This window comes from Sus scrofa, chromosome 17 (genome assembly GCF_000003025.6).
Source record: "Sus scrofa isolate TJ Tabasco breed Duroc chromosome 17, Sscrofa11.1, whole genome shotgun sequence".
Lineage (NCBI taxonomy): Eukaryota > Metazoa > Chordata > Mammalia > Artiodactyla > Suidae > Sus > Sus scrofa.
This window is the reverse complement of record NC_010459.5, coordinates 38064058-38083179: the sequence shown is the minus strand read 5'-3', so window position 1 is coordinate 38083179 and position 19122 is coordinate 38064058. Positions and strand designations below refer to the sequence as shown.

Sequence of the window (19122 nt, the reverse complement as noted above, 5' to 3'; positions counted from 1 at the left end):
AATGGCAAAAAAGACGAAAAAAAAAAAAAAGTAAGCCTGACTACATCACTTCCTAGTTTAAAATTTTCCAATGGCACATGAATTGTACTTTGAATAAAGCCTGAATTTCCAGCTATGATGAACAGGTTCCTATCTGATTTGCCCCTCTCTGCAACCCCACCCACACCTTCTAAAACTTTCTTCACTTTCTCTTACGTTTTTCTCTTCTCAAACACATCTTGCTTCTTCCTGACTCAGTCTGTTCCCTGTGCTTGGAAGCTCTGATTAGGTTCATTTCAGTTCAAATGTCACCTCTTGGGAGGGTACAGCTCAGTGGTAGAGCATTTGACTGCAAATGTTACCTTTTCCCAGAGTCTTCCCTGACCATTCTGTGTAGTATTACCACCACCATTCCACCAAGTTATTCTTTTTTAATTTTTTTTCTTTTTTATGGCCGCACCTGGGGCATGTGGAAATTCCCAGGCTATGCATTGAATCAGAGCTGCAGCTAAGGCCTATGCCACAGCCAGTGCAACACCGGATCCTCAACTCACTGAATGAGGGCCAGGGATTGAACCCACATCCTCACATACACTATGTCCGGTTCTTAACCCACTGAGCCACAACGGGAACTCCCCACCAAATTATTTTTGATTATGCAACCTGTTTCATTTCCTTCACAGATCTTAAATTTCCTTATATTTATTTAATATTTTAATTACTATAGCTAACATTTAAGCATTCATCATAAGTATTTTTTATACATTAATGAAGTGGTGTGCTACTTATGCTTATTGATGGCTCTCCAAACTCCAAAACTCTGACACACTGTTTGCCAATTTCTGTGGTGTAAACATTCCCATTGATTGGGATTTCAAACTATCAAACTTAAGTCACTAAACATGATTTGGGAAGGCAAGGGCAGAAGTATACCATTATACAGTATTTGCCATAGTGATATAGCAGTGGTAAATAACCTCAAGAGCACAGATAAAACAAGAGTGTAGTAAAATACTTAGCAAGGGATGTTTTGAGTATTTATTACCTTGTTGTTTACACAACTTATTGAATTGTAGGTTTGTATAAGTTAATTTTTGATAATAGCTGAGTTTATTTTTATTTAATTTCAAAAAAGTATTATTAGGAGTACAGTTGATTTACAATGTTGTGTTAGTTTCAGGCATACAGCAAAGTGAATCATTTACACATATAAACACTTTCATTCTTAGATACTTTTTTTTTTTTTTTTAATTTTATGGCTGTACCCGAGGCATATGGAAGCTCCTGGGGAGGGGGATACTGAATCCCAGCCACAGCCGCGGCAATTCAGGATCCTTAATCCACTGAGCAGGGTTGGGGATGGAACCAGCAACACCACAAAGATAAGCCAGATCATTAATCAACTTCTCTTTAACCAACTTTGCCACAGCAGGAACTCCCTTTTTGGTTTATAAAGGAACCTCCATACTATTCTCCATAGTGGCTGTACTAATTTACAGTAATGTCTGTGTTTAAAAGCGGCTGGCAAAATTTCTAAGCATTCTTCAATGGTTTCTAGCTCACTCACAAGGAGCCAAAAACGAGTGCATTTTTAAGGTGAGGGACCTGAGGCACAGAAAAGTTCGGCAACTTGTTCAAGGCCGCAGAGCTAATAAATCTCTGTAATACTCCACAATGTATCCTCAGAACCCATATAGTTGACATTCTACAAATAAGTATGTAGTAAATCAACGAATACATATTTAATACTCTTTGAAAACATAAAAAAGGAAACATTTTAACACTAAAAACATACACACAAGAGTGAAATGAACGTTTCTTTAAAACTCGCTCAACAATTCCAGGATGGTAACTGTCTTCACGTGTCTCCTTTCAGCAGCACCTCAGTGCTATTACAATTCACCTGCTATAGTGGGAGACCTCGCCCAACCCTTTGCTATAAGCTTGAGGCGCCCCGCTTTCCGTCGCCACGCCCTACTTCGCCGCAAGGCCTCCTGGGAGTGGTAGTTCCCAGTTTGGGAGTTTCGTGGGCAGCCGCGAGGCGCGCTGACCCGCAGAACTACAGAGGGCGGTGCACAGACCGCGAGGCTCTTCCGCCTCGCCTTTCCCCTCCTGCCTGCGCGCCCGCCCCAGCTATCATGGCGGCTCCCTTGGCCTTGGTGCTGGTGGTGGCAGTGACTGTGCGGGCAGCCTTGTTTCGCTCCAGTCTGGCCGAGTTCATCTCGGAGCGGGTGGAGGTGGTGTCCCCACTGAGCTCTTGGAAGAGAGGTGAGGCCACCGGCTCGAGTAGGCGTCCAGGCCCCGCCTGTGCGCCTCTGGCCTCTGTGAATGGGAGGCGGGGGCAGTGGCCGCATGTTCAAGATTCTGAGGGAACTCACCAGTTATCGCGTCCTCGAGCGGGCGAGCGGGGCTGCTAAGGGCGGGGGGACGTTGGTTGGTGTGGTGAGGTTGGGGCCGTAGGGGCTGGTCACCTGCGAGATGTAGATATGAGGGGGTGTGTCCCCCTCGGGTCCTGAGCTGAGGGGCGTGGTCTGAGGAAAGATCTGCTTGAGGAAGGGTCGGGATGAGAAAAGGGCGTGCTAAGTGGAGTGAGTTTTGGCGCGAGATCGCTTGTGCGTGGGTGTGTGTGTGTGTGTGGGGGGGGTGCCCCTGAGGGGACCATTCCTGCATAAGCGAGGAGAGTGTGTGAGTGCCCTTATAAACCTTGTCTCAGCCTGGGACTTGCAGTGCAGCTTCTCCTACTATATCTTATTTCTTTTAAGTTCTTCATCAAACATTGTTTTATACTGGAGCCCACAGAGAGCCAGTTTGGACTAAAGAGTCCACAGGCACTCTAATAAGGCAGACAAACAGATATAGTCATTTATGAAAAGTGTACTTCCTGGAGTTCCCATTGTGGCTCAGTGGATAACAACCCAGGTAGTATCCATTAGGAGGGCTCAGGTTCAACACCTGGCCCTCTCTCAGCGGATTAAAGATCCCTCGTTGCTGTGAGGTGCATTGCAGATCGCAGATGTGGCTTGGATATATCTAGTGTTGTTGTGGCTGTGGTGTAGGCCCACAGCTGCAGCTCTGATTTGACCCCTAGCCTGGGAACTTCATATGCAGCAGGTGTGGCCCTAAAAAAAAAAAAAGAAAAAAGAAAGAAAAGTGTACTTCCTGTGTGCCTCCAGTTCCTTCCTTGGAGTTCTGACCCTGAAGAAAGTGTCCTCTCCTTTTCCAGTTTAAGGAATGTGGGATTTGAGCTAACTCTTGAAGGATGTAGAGTGTGAAAAGGGAGATTAGAGGAAGCGGAGTTTCAGGTAGAAGGTTGTCAGGATCAAGACATGTTGAAAGATGTGAAATGCCCAAAGTAGGGGAGTAATGAGGTGGGTGTAAGGTGAAGGCCAGAATTTGAAGATTTTTTTTTCAAAAAACTTTCTTACTGGAATTCCCTGGTGGCACAGCGGGTTAAGGATCTCCTGTTGTTACTGCTGTGGCTGCAGATTTGATCTCTTGCTGGGGAACTTCTGCGGAATGCTGTGGTCATGGACAAGAAAATAAATAAACTTTTCTTACTGAAGTACAATATACAGACAGTGCACATAATAATAAGTGTATAGCTTAAATAATTTACTATACTCATGTAGCCAGCTTGCAGTTCAAGAAACAGAACATTACCAGCAGCCCAGAAATCCCCTTCATGTCCTTGAACTTTTTTTTTGCTAGGTAAAATCTATTTATTTCTCTAGATGTATTTTCTTTTTTTTTTAGTTTGTATGATTTTTGTTTTTTTCATTATAGTTGATTTACAGTGTTCTGTCAATTTCTCCTGTACAGCAAAGTGAACCAGTCATACGTGTATTTATATATTCTTTTTCTCACATTATCCTCCATCATGTTCCATCACAAGGGACTAGATATAGTTTCCTCTGCTATCCAGCAGGATCTCATTGCTTATCCACTCCAAATGCAATAGTTTGCATCATGTCCTCAAACTTCAAATGCTAGAGTTTTTGATGTTATCCCATTGACATTTTGGAATGGGGAGTCGTGTAATGAATGGCTGTTTTATGAATAATTAGAGCTAACTTTTCTAAAAATACTTCCGGAGACTGGTAAGCCTCATTTTATTCTCCAGTTATTCTTGTATTAGATGGCATTATCTTCCTTATTTTACAGATGAAGAAACTGAGATTTGGTGAAGTTAAGTAGTTTGCCCAGGTTCCAGCTGATAAGTGGTAAAAAGGTAGTTGTAGTTCATATGTGTGATGGTAAGAGTTTAGACTTTATATCTTTGCATATGATATTTGCATATAATTATTTGTTGAACAAATTGAATTGTTTGTTGAAATCACTTGGTTCCTGCTTTCTTCTGAATTCCAGAAGATCCAAGGCAGCATTAGACCCTACTTTCTCTACTCTCTCACCACTTAAAACTACTTATGTCCCTCATTTCTACAGACCCACCAGTTGATTTGATAGTACAGCTAAAATTTATACAAATTTCTTGCTTGACAAAATGCAGATGTATGCTTCCAATAAATAATAATAACTAACGCTGGTGTAAAGCTCTCTGCATGCCAGGTACTGTTCTAAGCATTTTAGATGTGTTAAAAAAAAAAAAGCATTTAGTTTCTATAATGGCACTTTATAGATGAGAATATTAAAGTACAGAGATATTGTTATTTGCTGAAAGTCACATGGATAGTAACATTATGTGATTAGCTGGCAATCTTTAGGCATGGCTGTTTTACCAGTGACCACTGTATAGCATCTTGTGTTATGTGTCAAGAATAATTTTAGAACCTTTCTGTCACATTTGATATTTCTTCAGCCTTTGACTTAAAGATTAGTAATTCTTGTAGGCTTAGCTTTTTGAATCAGGGGAGAGCTCAAATTATTAGTGCTTATTTAGAAACCCATCTCCGGCACCACTATGAGTCAGGGTTGGGAGGAACACTTCTGATGGTATTCCTTAAAAAAAGCAAAAAACTAAAAACCACTTTTTTGTTAAATAAATTCAGAATTAGTAAAATACACACAACAATGTGTTACACAGTTCATTTATTTTAAGGCAAACACTTTTAGAATTGTCGTTCAGGTCAAGAATCAGAACACTGCCACTTACTCTAGAAGTCTTTCCCTACACCCGATCTCAATCACAGCCCTTTCATCCCCCATCATAAGTAACCAGTATTCTGATTTTTTTTTTTTTTTTTTTGGTCTTTTTGCCTTTTCTAGGACCACACTCGTGGCATGTGGAGGTTCCCAGGCTAGGGGTCTAATCGGAGCTGTAGCCACCGGCCTACACCAGAGCCACAGCAGCAACATGGGATCTGAGCCTACACCACAGCTCACGGCAATGCTGGATCCTTAACCCACTGAGGCCAGGGATGGAACCCGAAACCTCATGGTTCCTAGTCAGATTCATTAACCACTGCGCAACGATGGGAACTCTACCAGTATTCTGACTTTTATAAGTAAATGACATCTTTGCTTTCTTTTTGGCTTATTTCCCAAATGAGCACCCCTAGACACCATAGCTTAGTCATGCTCTTAAAACAAAGTTTGTGTGTCTTTTAAGTCTCCTTTAATTTTTAAATTCCCCATCTATCTCAACCTTTTTTTTAGTATTTATCTTTTGAAGAACCCAGACCATTTGACCTGTAGAGTTTCTGATACAATTTGGGTTTTCCTAATTGTATAGTCATGGTACACTGTAACATATTCTTGTGTTTTCTGTATTTCCTACACATCAGCAGTTGGATCCAGAGATCGGATACCAGTATGTTTTATTTGTTAATTTTTTACTTGAAGTAATTTTAGACTTGGGGAGTATTTGCAAAGATAACGCAGAGAGATCTTATATACCCTTCACTCAGCTTCCCCTGATGTTAACATCCTGCGTAATCATGGTGTAATAATCAAAACTGAGGGAATAACTATGTTCACTTATAACAATTATAGTTGTTATTCAAATTTTACCACTTTATGTACTGTTTTTCTGTGCTAGGTTCTGATTCAGGATCCCACATTGCATTTAGTTAGAGCTTCTTATTCTTTTCCAATCTGTGGCAGTTCCTCAGCTTTTCCGTATCTTTTAGGACCTTGACACTTTTGAAGCCTACTGGTCAATTGTTTTGTAGAATGTCCCTCAATTTGGTTTTGTGTAATGTTTTCTCACAGTTAGTTTGAGATGAGGATTTTGGGAAGAATTCCTTTCAATGCATTGGATCAAGAGATATATTGAAATGTCTTATTACTCCTAATGTTAACCTTAATCCCTTGGTTAAAGTAACATCCGCCTGATTTCTCCATTGTAAAATTACTATTTTCCCCGTTTAAGTAATTAACATTAGGGGGATATACTTTGGGGCTCCGTAAATATCCTGTTTCTCTTTAAGTTTTTTCCTACTCTTTCCTACATTTATAGGTTGATCTTCCTTGCAGCAGTCATTACTGTGGTGGTCTAATGATGACATGTCTATTCCCTCATTCCTCCTTGTTTTGTTTTTACTTATTCATTTTTTATTGAAATATAGTTGATATACAATATTATTTAAGTTACAGGTGTACAATATAGTGATTCCACAACTTTTAAAGATTATACTCCACTTATAAAATATTGGTTATATTCCCCATGTTGTATAGTTCATCCTTGAGGCTGTCTTAAACCCACCCCCTTATATTGCCCCTCCCCCCTTTCCTCTCCCCACTGGTAGCCACCAGTTTGTTCTCTGTATCTGTGAGTCTGCATCTTTTTTGTTATATTCACTAGTTTCTTGTATTTTTTTTCAGATTCCACATGTAAGTGATATCATACAGTATTTGTCTTTCTCTGACTTATTTCACTTAGTGTAATACCCTCCAGGTTTGCTGCAAATGGCAAAACTTCATTCTTTTTAATGGCTAAATACTATTCCATTGCAGTATATATTTACCACATCTTCTTTTTTCGTGGTATATGGAGGTTCCCAGGCTAGGGGTCTAATTGAAGCTACAGCTGCTGGCCTACACCACAGTCACAGCAACACCAGATCAGAGCCCTGTATGCGGTTTATACTACATCTACACAGCAATGCTGGATCCTTAACCTACTGAGTGAGGCTAGGGATTGAACCTGCAACCTCATGGTTTCTAGTCAGATTCATTTCTGCTGTACCGCTTTGGGAAATCCAATACCACATCTTCTTAATCCAGTCATCTATTGATGTCCTTAGGTTGCTTCCATATCTTGGCAATTGTAAATAATGCTGCCAGGAACATTGGGGGGCATGTATCTTTTCAGATTAGTGGTTTTACTTTTTTTTTGGATATATACCCAGGAGTAGAATTGCAGGGTCATATGGTAGTTCTATTTTTAGTTTCTTGAGAAACCTCCATACTGGTTTCCACAGTGGCTGTGCCAATTTACATTTCAAACAACAGTGTACAAGAGTTCCTTTTTCTCCACATCCTCATCAGCATTTGTTATTTGTGTTCTTTTTGAAGATAGCAATTCTCATAGGGATGAGGTGATGTCTCACTGTATTCTTGATTTGCATTTCCCTGATGATTAGCAGTGTTGATCATCTTTTCATGTGCGTCTTGGTCATTTGCCTTTCCTCTTTGGAAAAATGTCTATTCAGGTCTCCTACCCATTTTTTTTTTTCAGGTTTGTATTTTTTCTATTATAGTTGATTTACATTGTTTTGTCAGTTTCTGCCGTACAGCAAAGTGACCTAGTCATCAGAAGTGACTAGATATATTTCCCTGTGCTATACAGCAGGATCTCATGGCTTATCCACTTCAAATGCAGTAGTTTGCGTCTACCAAACTCCTAGTCCATCCCACTCCCTCCCCCTCCTCCTTGGCAACCACAAGTCTGTTCTTCAAGTCCATAAGATTATTTCTTTTCTGTAGATAGGTTCATTTGTGCCATATATTAGATTGCAGGTATAAGTGATGGTTTTTGTCTTTCTCTTTCTGGCTTACTTCACTTAGTATGGAACTCTAGTTCCATCCATGTTGCTGCAAATGGCATTATTTTGTTCTCTGTTATGGCTGAGTAGTATTCTATTGTGTGTATATATCACATCTTCTTAATCCTTTCATCTGTTGATGGACATTTAGGTTGTTTCCATGTCCTGGTTATTGTGAATAGTGCTGCAATGAAAATAGGGGTGCATGTGTCTTTTTGAATGAAGGTTTTGTCTGGATATATGCCCAGGAGTGGGATTGCTGAATTATTGATAGTTATATATGTAGTTTTCTGAGGTATTTCCATACCGTTTTCTTTTTTGAAATTTATTTTTTATTATTTTTATTTTTTCCATTATAGTTGGCCTCCATACTGTTTTCCATAGTGGCTGTACCAATTTACATTCCCACCAACAGTGTAGGAGGGTTCCCTTTTCTCCACACCCTCTCCAGCATTTGTTATTTGTGGACTTATTAATGATGGCCATTCTGATGGGTGTGAGGTGGTATCTCATAGTAGTTTTGATTTGCATGTCTCTAATAATTAGTGATGTTGAACATTTTTTCATGTGCCCGTTGGCCATTTGTATATCTTCTTTGGAGAAATGTCTATGCAAGTCTTCTGCCCATTTTTCAATGGCTCATTGTTGAATTGTATAAGTTGTTTGTATATTTTAGAGATTAAGCCCTTGTCAGTTGCATCATTTGAAACTATTTTTTTTTAATGGTTTCCTAGCTGTGCAAAAGCTTGTCAGTTTGATTAAGTCCCATTCGTTTATTTTTGCTTTTATTTCTGTTGCCTTGGGAGACTGACCTAAGAAAATATTTGTATGGTTGCTGTTGAGAATGTTTTGCTTATGCTCTCTTCTAAGAGTTTTATGATATCTTGTCTTTTGTTGAAGTCTTTAAGCCATTTTGAGTTTATTTTTGTGCATGTTGTGTGTGTGTTCCAGTTTCATTGATTTACATGCAGCTGTTGAGTTTTCCCAGCACCACCTGCTGAAAAGACTGTCTTTTTCCCATTTTATATTCTTGCCTTCTTTGTCGAGGAGTAATTGACCCTAGGTGTCTGGGTTTATTTCTGGATTCTCTGTTCCATTGGTCCATATGTCTATTTTGGTAGCAGTACCACACCATCTTGGTCACTGTAGCTTTGTAATATTGCCTGAAGTCTGGGAGAGTTATGCCTCCTGATTGGTTTTTGTTCCTCAGGATTACTTTGGCAATTCTGGGTCTTTTGTGGTTCCATATAAATTTTTGGATTTTTTTTTGTAGTTCTTTGCAAAATGTCATGGGTAATTTGATAGGGATTGCATTGAATCTGTAGATTGCCTTGGGTAATATGGCCATTTTTATGATATTAATTCTTCCATTCCAGGAGCATGGGATATCTTTCCATTTCTTTGAGTCCTCTTTAAGTTCCTTGATTAATGTTTGATAGTTCTCAGCATGTAAGTCTTTTGCCTCCTTGGTCAGGTTTATTCCTGGGTATTTAATTTTGGGGGGAGCAATGTTAAAAGGTATTACATTTTTATAGTCCTTTTCTAATATTTCACTGTTAGAAATGCAACTGAATCCTGAGTGTATTCTGCTACTTTGCTGAATTCATTGATGAGTTTGTTTTTTGTGTGGAGTCCTTAAGGCTTTCTGTATATAGTATCATGTCATCTGCATAGAGTGACAGTTTTACCTCTTATCTTCCAATTTGGATACCTTTTATTTCTTTTGTTTGCCTGATTGCTGTGGCTAGGACTTCCAATACCATGTTGAATAAAAGTGGTGAGAGTGGGCATCCTGGTCTTGTTCCAGATTTTAGTGGGAAGGCTTTCAGCTTTTCTCCCTTGAGTATTATATTGGCTGTGACTTTCTCATAAATGGCCCTTGTTATGTTTTTTTTTTTTTTTTGGTCTTTTGTTGTTGTTGCTATTTCTTGGGCTGCTCCCGCGGCATATGGAGGTTCCCAGGCTAGGAGTGGAATCGGAGCTGTAGCCACCGGCCTACCCCAGAGCCACAGCAACACAGGATCCGAGCTGCGTCTGCAACCTACACCACAGCTCACGGCAACGCCGGATCGTTAACCCACTGAGCAAGGGCAGGGACCGAACCCTCAACCTCATGGTTCCTAGTCGGATTCGTTAACCACTGCGCCACGACGGGAACTCCGGCCCTTGTTATGTTAAGGTGTGTTCCCTCTATATCCATTTTGGTAAGAGTTTTAAATCATGAATGGATGTTGGACTTTGTCAGATGCTTTTTCTGCATCTGTTGAGATGATCCTGTGGTTTTTGACTTTTCTTTTGTTATGTGGTTTGTGCCATTGATTGATTTGTGTATGTTGAACCATCCTTGTGAACTCGGGATGAATCCCACATGGTCGTGGTGGATGATCTTTTTTACATGTTCTTAGATTCAGTTGGCTAAATTTTATTGAGAATTTTTGCATCTATATTCCTCAAAGATATGGGCCTATAATTGTCTTTTTTGGTAGTATCTTTGGTGTTGGTATTAGGGTGGTGGTGGCTTCACAGAATGTCTTTGGGATTATTCCTTCTTCACCCGTTTGGAAAAGTTTAAGAAGGATGGGTGTAAGATCTTCTTTGTATGTTTCGTAGAACTTGCCTGTGAAGCCTTCTGGTCCTGGACTTTTGTTTGTAGGGAGTGTTTTTATTACATATTCAGTTTCATTTCAATTTCATTTCTAGTGGTCATTCTGTCCAGTTGATCTCTTTCTTCTTGATTCAGTTTTGGTGGGCTGTATGTCTCTAGAAAGTTGTCCATTTCTTCTAGATTGTCAAATTTGTTGGCATATAATTGTTCATAGTATCCTCTTATTTTTTTTTAATTATTATTTCTGCAACATCCCTTGAGATTTTTCCTTTTTCTTTTTCTTTTTTTTTTTTTGTCTTTTGTGTTTTTAGGGCCACACCCGCAACATATGGAAGTTCCCAGGCTAGGAGTTTAATTGAAGCTGTAGCCACTGGTCTATACCAGAGCCACAGCAATGCCAGAGCCAAGCCGCATCTGTGACCTAACCCACAGCTCACGGCAATGCCAGATCCTTAACGCACTGAGCAAGGCCAGGGATTGAACCCGCAACCTCATAGTTCCTAGTCGGATTCGTTTCCACTGTGCCACAACGGGAACTCCTAATATATTTTTTTAAAATGATGGCAGATGGTTTATTAAGCTGATCCTTAGTATAGGCACTGGGGTTTGCCCGGGGTGCTCTTCATGTACATATCTCAGATGTTCTGCCAATTTTTCTTGAGCAATGACACTAGCAAGGTGACAGCTAAGTGGATGTTGTACATGAGCTCATCACCTGTCATCTTCATGTGGCCAATGGCCAGTGCCAGACACAGCACGTTCTTCATCTAGAACATGATTGTGGACTTCCCTTCATCAACTTTGGCCACCATATTCTCTTTGTGGGTCAGCAAGGAAGAGAACTTGCCAGGCTTATTCGGGCCTGGGCCCAGGATTTGTGGGATCTGCTTGGTTAGAGACTCTGAAGCCAAAAAGGTATACTTATTGGCTAGCTTCTTGACCAGTTTCTTATTCTTGTTGTGTTTCTTCAATGCCTCGATATCCATGTGCGGGATATCCACAGCCTTGGCCCTATCACAATGCTACTGGTCTCCCAGAACACACATGGGGAACTTGGGGCGGGGAGTAGACTTAAGCCTGATGGTGCCGGAGTAGCATTTGTTTTTCTGAGGGTCATGTTTCTTCAGGCTGATCTGAAGCTCCACCGTCTCCAAAAACTTCCGGCTCTTGCACTGGTTCCCATGTAGGCCCTCCCACACCACCTCTTACAGGGTGTCCAGGGAGACTTTGCTGCTCATGGTGCCTGGCAAAGCAATAACCGGAAAAGAGCTTCTATTGTTTTCTGAATGTCTATTTTAGTGATTTCCTCTCTGATCTTTATGATTTACTTCCTTCTGCTGACTTTAGGTTTTGTTTGTTCTTTTTTCTGATTCTTTTATGAATGGGTTAAGTTTTCAGTTTGAGATTTTTCTTTTTTGAGGAAGGCCTGTACTGCTATGAACTTCCCTCTAAACACTGCTTTTGCAGAATCCCATAGATTTTGAATGGTTGTGTTTTCATTATCATTTGTCTTGAGGTGTTTTTGAATTTCTCTTGATTTCCTCACTGACCCATTGGTTTTTTAGTAGCATGTTGTTTAATCTCCATGTAGTCAGTTTTTTTCTCATTTCTTTTCCTGTGGTTGATTTCTAGTTTCATGCCATTGTGTTCAGAGAAGATACTTGAAATAATTTCTATGCTCTTAAATTTGTTGAGGTTAGTTTTGTGCCCCAATATGTGGTCAATCTTTGAAAATGTTCCATGTGCACTTTTTTTTTTTTCCTTTTTTTAAGGGCCACACACATGGCATATGGAAGTTCCTAGGCTAGGGGTCGAATCAGAGCTGTAGCTGCCAGCCTATGCCACAGCCACAGCAATGTAGGATCCAAACTGTGTCTGCAACCTACACCACAGCTCACAGCAATGCCACATCCTTAACTCACTGAGCAAGGCCAGAGATCAAACCAGCGTCCTCATGGATGTTAGTCAAATTTGTTAACCACTGAGCCACAACAGGATCTCCTTCCATGTGCACTTGAAAAGAATGTATATTTTGATTTTTTTGGGAGGTAATGTCCTGAAAATGTCAAGTAAGTCTAACTTTTCTATTCTGTCATTTATGATCTCTGTTGCCTTATTGATTTTCTGTCTGGAGGATCTGTCCATTGATGTGAGTGGGGTGTTAAAGCCTCCTAATATTATTGAATTCCCATCAATTTCTCCTTTTATGTCTGTTAGTATTGTTGTATGTATCTGGGTGCACCTATATTAGGGGCATATATATTGATGAGTGTAATATCCTCTTCTTGAATGGATCCTTTTATCGTTAAATAGTGTCCTTGTCTGTCTTTATGGCTTTTGTTTTAAAGTCTATTTTGTCTGATATGAGTATTGCAACTCCAGTTTTCCTGTCTTTTCCATTTGCATGGAATATCTTTTCCCATCCCCTCACTTTCAATTTATATGTGTCCTTTGCCCTAAGGTGAGTAGACAGCATATTGTAGGCTCTTTTTTTGTTTGTTTGTTTTTTTGTTTTTCGATTCTGCCACTCTATGTCTTTTGACTGGAGCATTCAGTCCATTGACCATTAAAGTAATTATCGATAAATATATTCTTATTGCCATTCTAAACCTTGTTTTCTGGTTGATTCTGGTTTTTTCCTTTATTCCTTTCTTTTTTGGTTGGAGGACTTTCTTTTCTTTTATGCTTGTGTCCTTTTCTTTCTGTGAGTGTAATGTTTGTTTTTGATTTGTGGTTGCCCTGTTTTTCAAGTATGTTAACCCCTTCCTATATCTGCTTGCTTTGGCCTGAAAGTCATATAAGCTCAAACACATTCTAAAAAACAAAGAGTCTAGATTTTCTTACTTTTCTTCCCCACATTATATAATCTTGAAGTCTTTTTATTTTATTTTATTTATTTATTTTTAGGGCCATACCCACGGCATATGGAGGTTCCCAGGCTAGGGGTCAAATTGGAGCCGTGGCCACTAACCTATGGTACAGCAGCACCGGAAACTAGCCATGTCTAGGATCTACACCACAGCTTAAGGCAATGATGGATCCTTAACCCACCAAGCAAGGCTGTGGATTGAACCTGTGCCCTCGTGGATGCTAATCAGATTCCTTTCTGCTGAGCCATGATGGGAACTCCCTTTTTTTGGGGGGGGGGCACACCCATGGCATATGGAGCTTCCCAGGCTAGGGGTCTAATTGGAGCTGTTGCTGTGGGCCTATGCCAGAGCCACAGCAACACCAGATCTGAGCTGCCTCTTCAACCTACACCACAGCTCATGGCAACGCTGGATCCTTAACCCACTGAGCAAGGCCAGGGATTAAACCCACAACCTCGTGGTTCCTGGTCAGATTCATTTCCACCATGCCACGACAGGAACTCCTCTCCTTCTATTTTAAATGATATTCTTGCTGGGGAGAATATTCTAGGCTGCAAATTTTTCCCTTTGAGAACTTTGAATATATCTTGCTACTCTCTTCTGGCCTGTAGTGTTTCTGTAGAGAAATAAGATGATAGCCTAATGGTGGTTCCCTTATAATTTTTTTATTTTTTTCTTCTTTTTTAGGGCCACACCTGTGGCCTATGGAGATTCCCAGGCTAGGGGTCTAATTGGAGCTATGGCTGCTGACTTACGCCACAGCCATAGCAATGCCAGATCTGAGCTATATCTGTGACCTATACCACAGCTCATGACAACACCAAATCCTTAACCCACTGAGCAGGGCCAGGGATCGAACCTGCATCCTCATGGATCCTGTCAGGTTCATTAACCCTGAGCCATGACAAGAACTCTGATGTTAGTTAACTCTTTTTTTCTCTTGCTGCCTCTAAAATCCTCTCTTTATTTTTAATTTTTGCCGTTTTTGTTATAATTTGACTTGGTGTGGGCCTGTTTGGGTTCAACTTGTTTGGGGCCCTCTGTGCTTCCTTTATCTTGATATCTGTTTCCTTTAGATTTGGAAAGTTTTCAGCCATAATTTCTTTAAATATATTTTCGATCTCCTTTTATTTTTCTTCTTCTGGAATCTCTATTATGTGTAGATTGGCCTGCTTTTTGTTATTCCCGTAGATCTCTTATATTGCTTTCATGTTTTTTCATTTGGTTTTCTGTCTGCTGTCCTGATTGGGTGATTTCCATTATTCCAATTCTTTCACTGATTCATTCCTCTGCATTGTTCATTCTGCTCTTCAGTGCCTTTAACTCAACGTGTGTCTCTGGAAATGAATTTTATAATTTTTCTTGGCTCCTCATATTTTCTAGTTCCTTTCTAAAGTAATCTTCATTACTGTTCATATCCACTCTTAATTCCTTCATATTTGTTCTTTTCACTGTCTCCTTTTTGAATTTGATGTCTTGTAGACTGCAGAGGTCTGTTTCATTATTTGCTCCTTCAGGTGAATTCCCCTGTTCTTTTAACTGGGAATGGTTCCTGAGTATCTTCATTTTGCTTATATTTTTCTTATTCTGTGAGTTTAAGAAAAACAACTACTGTAGTCTTGAAGGGCTATATAGACTTTGAGGTCCTCTGCCTCAGCTGATCTCCCTGTTGGTTAGGTGGCTTCCCAGGGTATGCATTCCTTTCCTCTTTTTTTTTCTTCTTTTTTTTTTTCTCAATGAATTTTATTACATTTTTAGTTGAGCAACGATCATCACAATCATATCTTATAGCATTTCCATCCCAAACCCTCAGCGCATCCCCCCACTCCCCCAAGCTGTCTCATTTGGAAACCATAAGTTTTTCAAAGTCTGTGAGTCTGTATCTGTTCTGCAAAGAAGTTCATTGTGTCCTTTTTTTTAGATTCCACATGTAAGCAACAGCATTTGATATTGGTGTCTCACTGTCTGACTTCACTTAGCATGATGATTTCTGTGTCCATCTATGTTGCTGCAAATGCCATTATTCTTTCCATTTAATGGCTGAGTAATATTCCATTGTGTATATGTACCACATCTTTATCCATTCCTCTGTCGATGGACATTTAGGTTGTTTCCACGTGTTGACTATTGTATATAGTGCTGCAGTGAACATTGGAGTACATATATCTTTTCTTTGAGTCATGGTTTTCTCTGGATAGATGCCCAGGAGTGGGATCGCTAGATCACGTTCCTTTCCTCTTTAACAGCTCCCTCTTAGGAGCGCTAGTGCTGTCCTGATTCCTTTCTCTCTCTCTCTCTTTTTTTTTCTTTTGTTCTACCCAGTTATGTGGAGGGTTTCTTGCCCTTTTGTGGGGTTTAAGGTCTTCTGCCAGCATTCAGTTGATGTTTTGCGTGAATTGTTCTACATGTAGATTTTGTGTGTGTGTGTGTGTGTGTTGGAAAAGGTGAGCACCATGCCTTACTCCTCCACCATCTTGATCCTCTCCTCCTGCCCATTTTTTAATTGAGTTTTTTCTTTTTTTAGGTGAAGTTTAGTAGTATGAGGTGTTTATATGTATTGGATATTAACCCCTTATTGGTCAGATCATTTGTGAATACCTTCTCCTGTTCGGTAGGTTGTCTTTTCATTTTGTTGATTGCTTCTTTGTTGTCCAAAAACTTTTATGTTTAATTAGCTTATTTTTGTTTTTATTTCCTTTGCTTTAGGAGACAGATCCAAAAAAATATTGCTCAATTTATGTCAAAGAGTGTTCTGTCTGTTTTCCCCTAGGAGTTTTATGGTTTCTGATCTTACAATTAGATTTTAATCCAGTTTGAGTTTATTTTTGCATATGGTATTAGTGAATGTTCTAATTTCTCATTCCTTCTTCATTTATTAATTGGAATTCTGTAAGGAAGAGTTGTCCCTGTTTATTTATTCAATCATATTTCTATCTGTGTGGACTCATGGATATTTCTTTTATTCTCTGGATTGTAATCTTTTTTTTAATTAAAAAATTTTTTTAAATTATAGTCGATTTACAATGTTCACTCAATTTTAGCTATACAGCAAAGTAACCCAGTTATATATACATTCTTTTTCTCACATTATCCTCCATCATGTTCCATCACGAGTGTTTAGATATAGTTCCCTGTGCTATATAGCAGGATCTCATGGCTTAGCCACTCCAAATTCAGTAGTTTGCATCTAACTCCAAACTCCCAGTCCATCCCACTCCCTCCCCCTCCTCCTTGACAACCACAAGTCTGTTTTCCATGCCCATGAGTTTGTTTCTTTTGTATTAAATAGGTTCATAGGTGCCATATACTAGAGTCCACATAAGTGATATCCTATGGTGTTTGTCTTTCTCTTTCTGACTTACTTCACTTATATGAGAGTCTCTAGTTCCATCCATGTTGCTGCAAATGGCATTGTTTTGTTCTTTTTTTATGGCTGAGTAGTATTCCATTGTGTAATGTATATATACCACATCTTCTTAATCCATTGATGGACATTTAGGTTGTTTCCATGTCTTGGCTGTTGTGAATAGTGCTGCAATGAACATATGGGTGCATGTATCTTTTTCAATGAAAGTTTTGTCTGGATATATGCCCAGAAGTGGGATTGCTGGATCATATGGTAGTTCTATGTTTAGTTTTCCGAGGTACCTCCATTCTGTTTTTCATAGTGGTTGTACCAGTGGATTATAATCTATACTACTTTGGCCATTGGGACCTCTTTCAGTCTCCTTTGTCCTTTTGACATACTTTCTTCTTCTTCTTCTTTTTTTTTTCTTTTCTTTTCTTTCTTTCTTTCTTTCTTTTTTGGCACTTTGTTTCTTCCTGGAACGACAAGATTTTCCAGGCTTACCTTGCATTTTCCTTGCTCCAGCCCTAGAATTGACACTTCTTCAAAGAGTCTTGGTTACTTTTTTTCGAGAATGTTATTTAGAAACCAAATCTGTATGCTAGGTGTGTTTATTGCTACTGAGATGACACTGATTCTTGGGTCCTCTGGCTAGCAATATAAAGATACCACTTCTTTTGAATGAGCTGCATGCATATGATTCTTGATATGGGAAACTCAAAGACAGAGTTTGTCTTATACTAGATGATATGCTTTTATTATCAGCTATCAAAAAAATACATGAAGGTGGAGTTCCCGTTGTGGCGCAGTGGTTGACGAATCCGACTAGGAACCATGAGGTTGCGGGTTCGATCCCTGCCCTTGCTCAGTGGGTTAACGATCCGGCGTTGCCATGAGCTGTGGTGTAGGTCACAGATGCAGCTTGGATCCCGCGTTGCTGTGGCTCTGGTGTAGGCTGGTGGCTTCAGCTCTGATTCAACTCCTAGCCTGGGAACTTCCATATGCCACGGGAGTGGCCCAAAGAAATAGCAAAAAGACAAAAAAAAAAAAAAAAAAATACATGAAGGTAACTAAGAATTCTTGGGAGAAAAAAAAAAAGGGAGTTCCTATTGTGGCGCAGCAGAAATGAATCCGACTAGTGTTCATGAGGATGCGGCTTTGATCCCTGGCCTCACTCAGTGGGTTGGGGATCCAGTGTTGCTTTGAGATGCATTGCAGTTTGCAGACATGGCTTGGATCCCATGAGGCTGTGGTGGTAGCTGTAGCTCCGATTCCCCTAGCCTGGAAACTTCCATATGCCATGAGTGTGCCCCCCCCCCAAAAAAAAATCTTGTTTCATGGGTTTTATTGGTTAAGAATTGAGAGACTTCATGCAAACAAAACAAAACAAAACACTGTTGTTTTAGAATAATTGGCCATAACTAATTAGCTTTTATGGTCAACTATTTTATTTTATTTTATTTAAATGATTTTTATTTTTTCCATTATAGTCGGTTTACAGTGTTCTCTCAGTTTTCTACTGTACGCAAAGTGACCCAGTCACACTTACATATATACATTGTTTTTCTCGCATTACCCTCCGTCATGCTCCATTGGAAGTGTTTAGATATAGTTCCCAGTGCTATACAGCAGGATCTCATTGCTTATCCACTCCAAAGGCAGTACTTTGCATCTGTTAACCCCAGATTCCCAGTTGATCCCACTCACTCCCCCTCCTCCTTGGCAACTACAAGTCTCTTCTCCAAATCCATGAGTTTCTTTTCTATGGAAAGGTTTATTTGTGCTGTATATTAGATTCCAGATATAAGTGATATCATATGGTATTTGTCTTTCTCTTTCTGACTTACTTCACTTATATGAGAGTCTCTAGTTCCATCCATGTTGCTGCAAATGGCATTATTTTGTTCTTTTTTATGGCTGAGTAATATTCCATTGTGTATATATACCACATCTTCTTAATGCATTCATCTGTCACTGGACATTTAAATTGTTTCCATGTCTTGGCTATTGTGAATAGTGCTGCAATGAACATACAGGTGCATGTGTCTTTTTCAAGGAAGGTTTTGTCCATATATATGTCCAAGAGTGGGATTGCTGGATCATATGGTAGTTCTATATTTAGTTTTCTGAGGTACCTCCATGCTGTATTCCATAGTGGTTGTACCAATTTACATTCCTACCAACAGCGTAGGTGGGTTCCCTTTTCTCCACACACTCTCCAGCATTTGTTATTTGTGGACTTATTAATGATGGCCATTCTGATGGGTGTGAGGTGGTATCTCACAGTAGTTTTGATTTGCATTTCTCTGATAATCAGTGATGTTGAGCATATTTTCATGTGCTTGTTGGCCAAATGTATATCTTCTTTGGCAAAATGTC

General features: G+C 39.7%; 1 protein-coding gene and 1 pseudogene across 2 annotated transcripts in view; one reads left to right on the top strand and one right to left on the bottom strand.

Moving 5' to 3' along the window:
- The window catches only part of PIGU (phosphatidylinositol glycan anchor biosynthesis class U), a 121408-nt gene continuing 104355 nt past the window's right edge, over positions 2070-19122 (top strand). Inside the window, exon 1 of one of the 2 annotated variants that reach the window (XM_021077222.1) lies at positions 2070-2247. Coding sequence is in view for 1 of the 2 variants with exons in the window: in NM_001185136.1 (NP_001172065.1) it covers positions 2118-2247 (130 nt within the window). In the remaining variant the exon portion in view is untranslated. 2 annotated transcript variants of the gene reach the window in all.
- Positions 10991-11888, bottom strand: LOC100519064 (annotated as a pseudogene).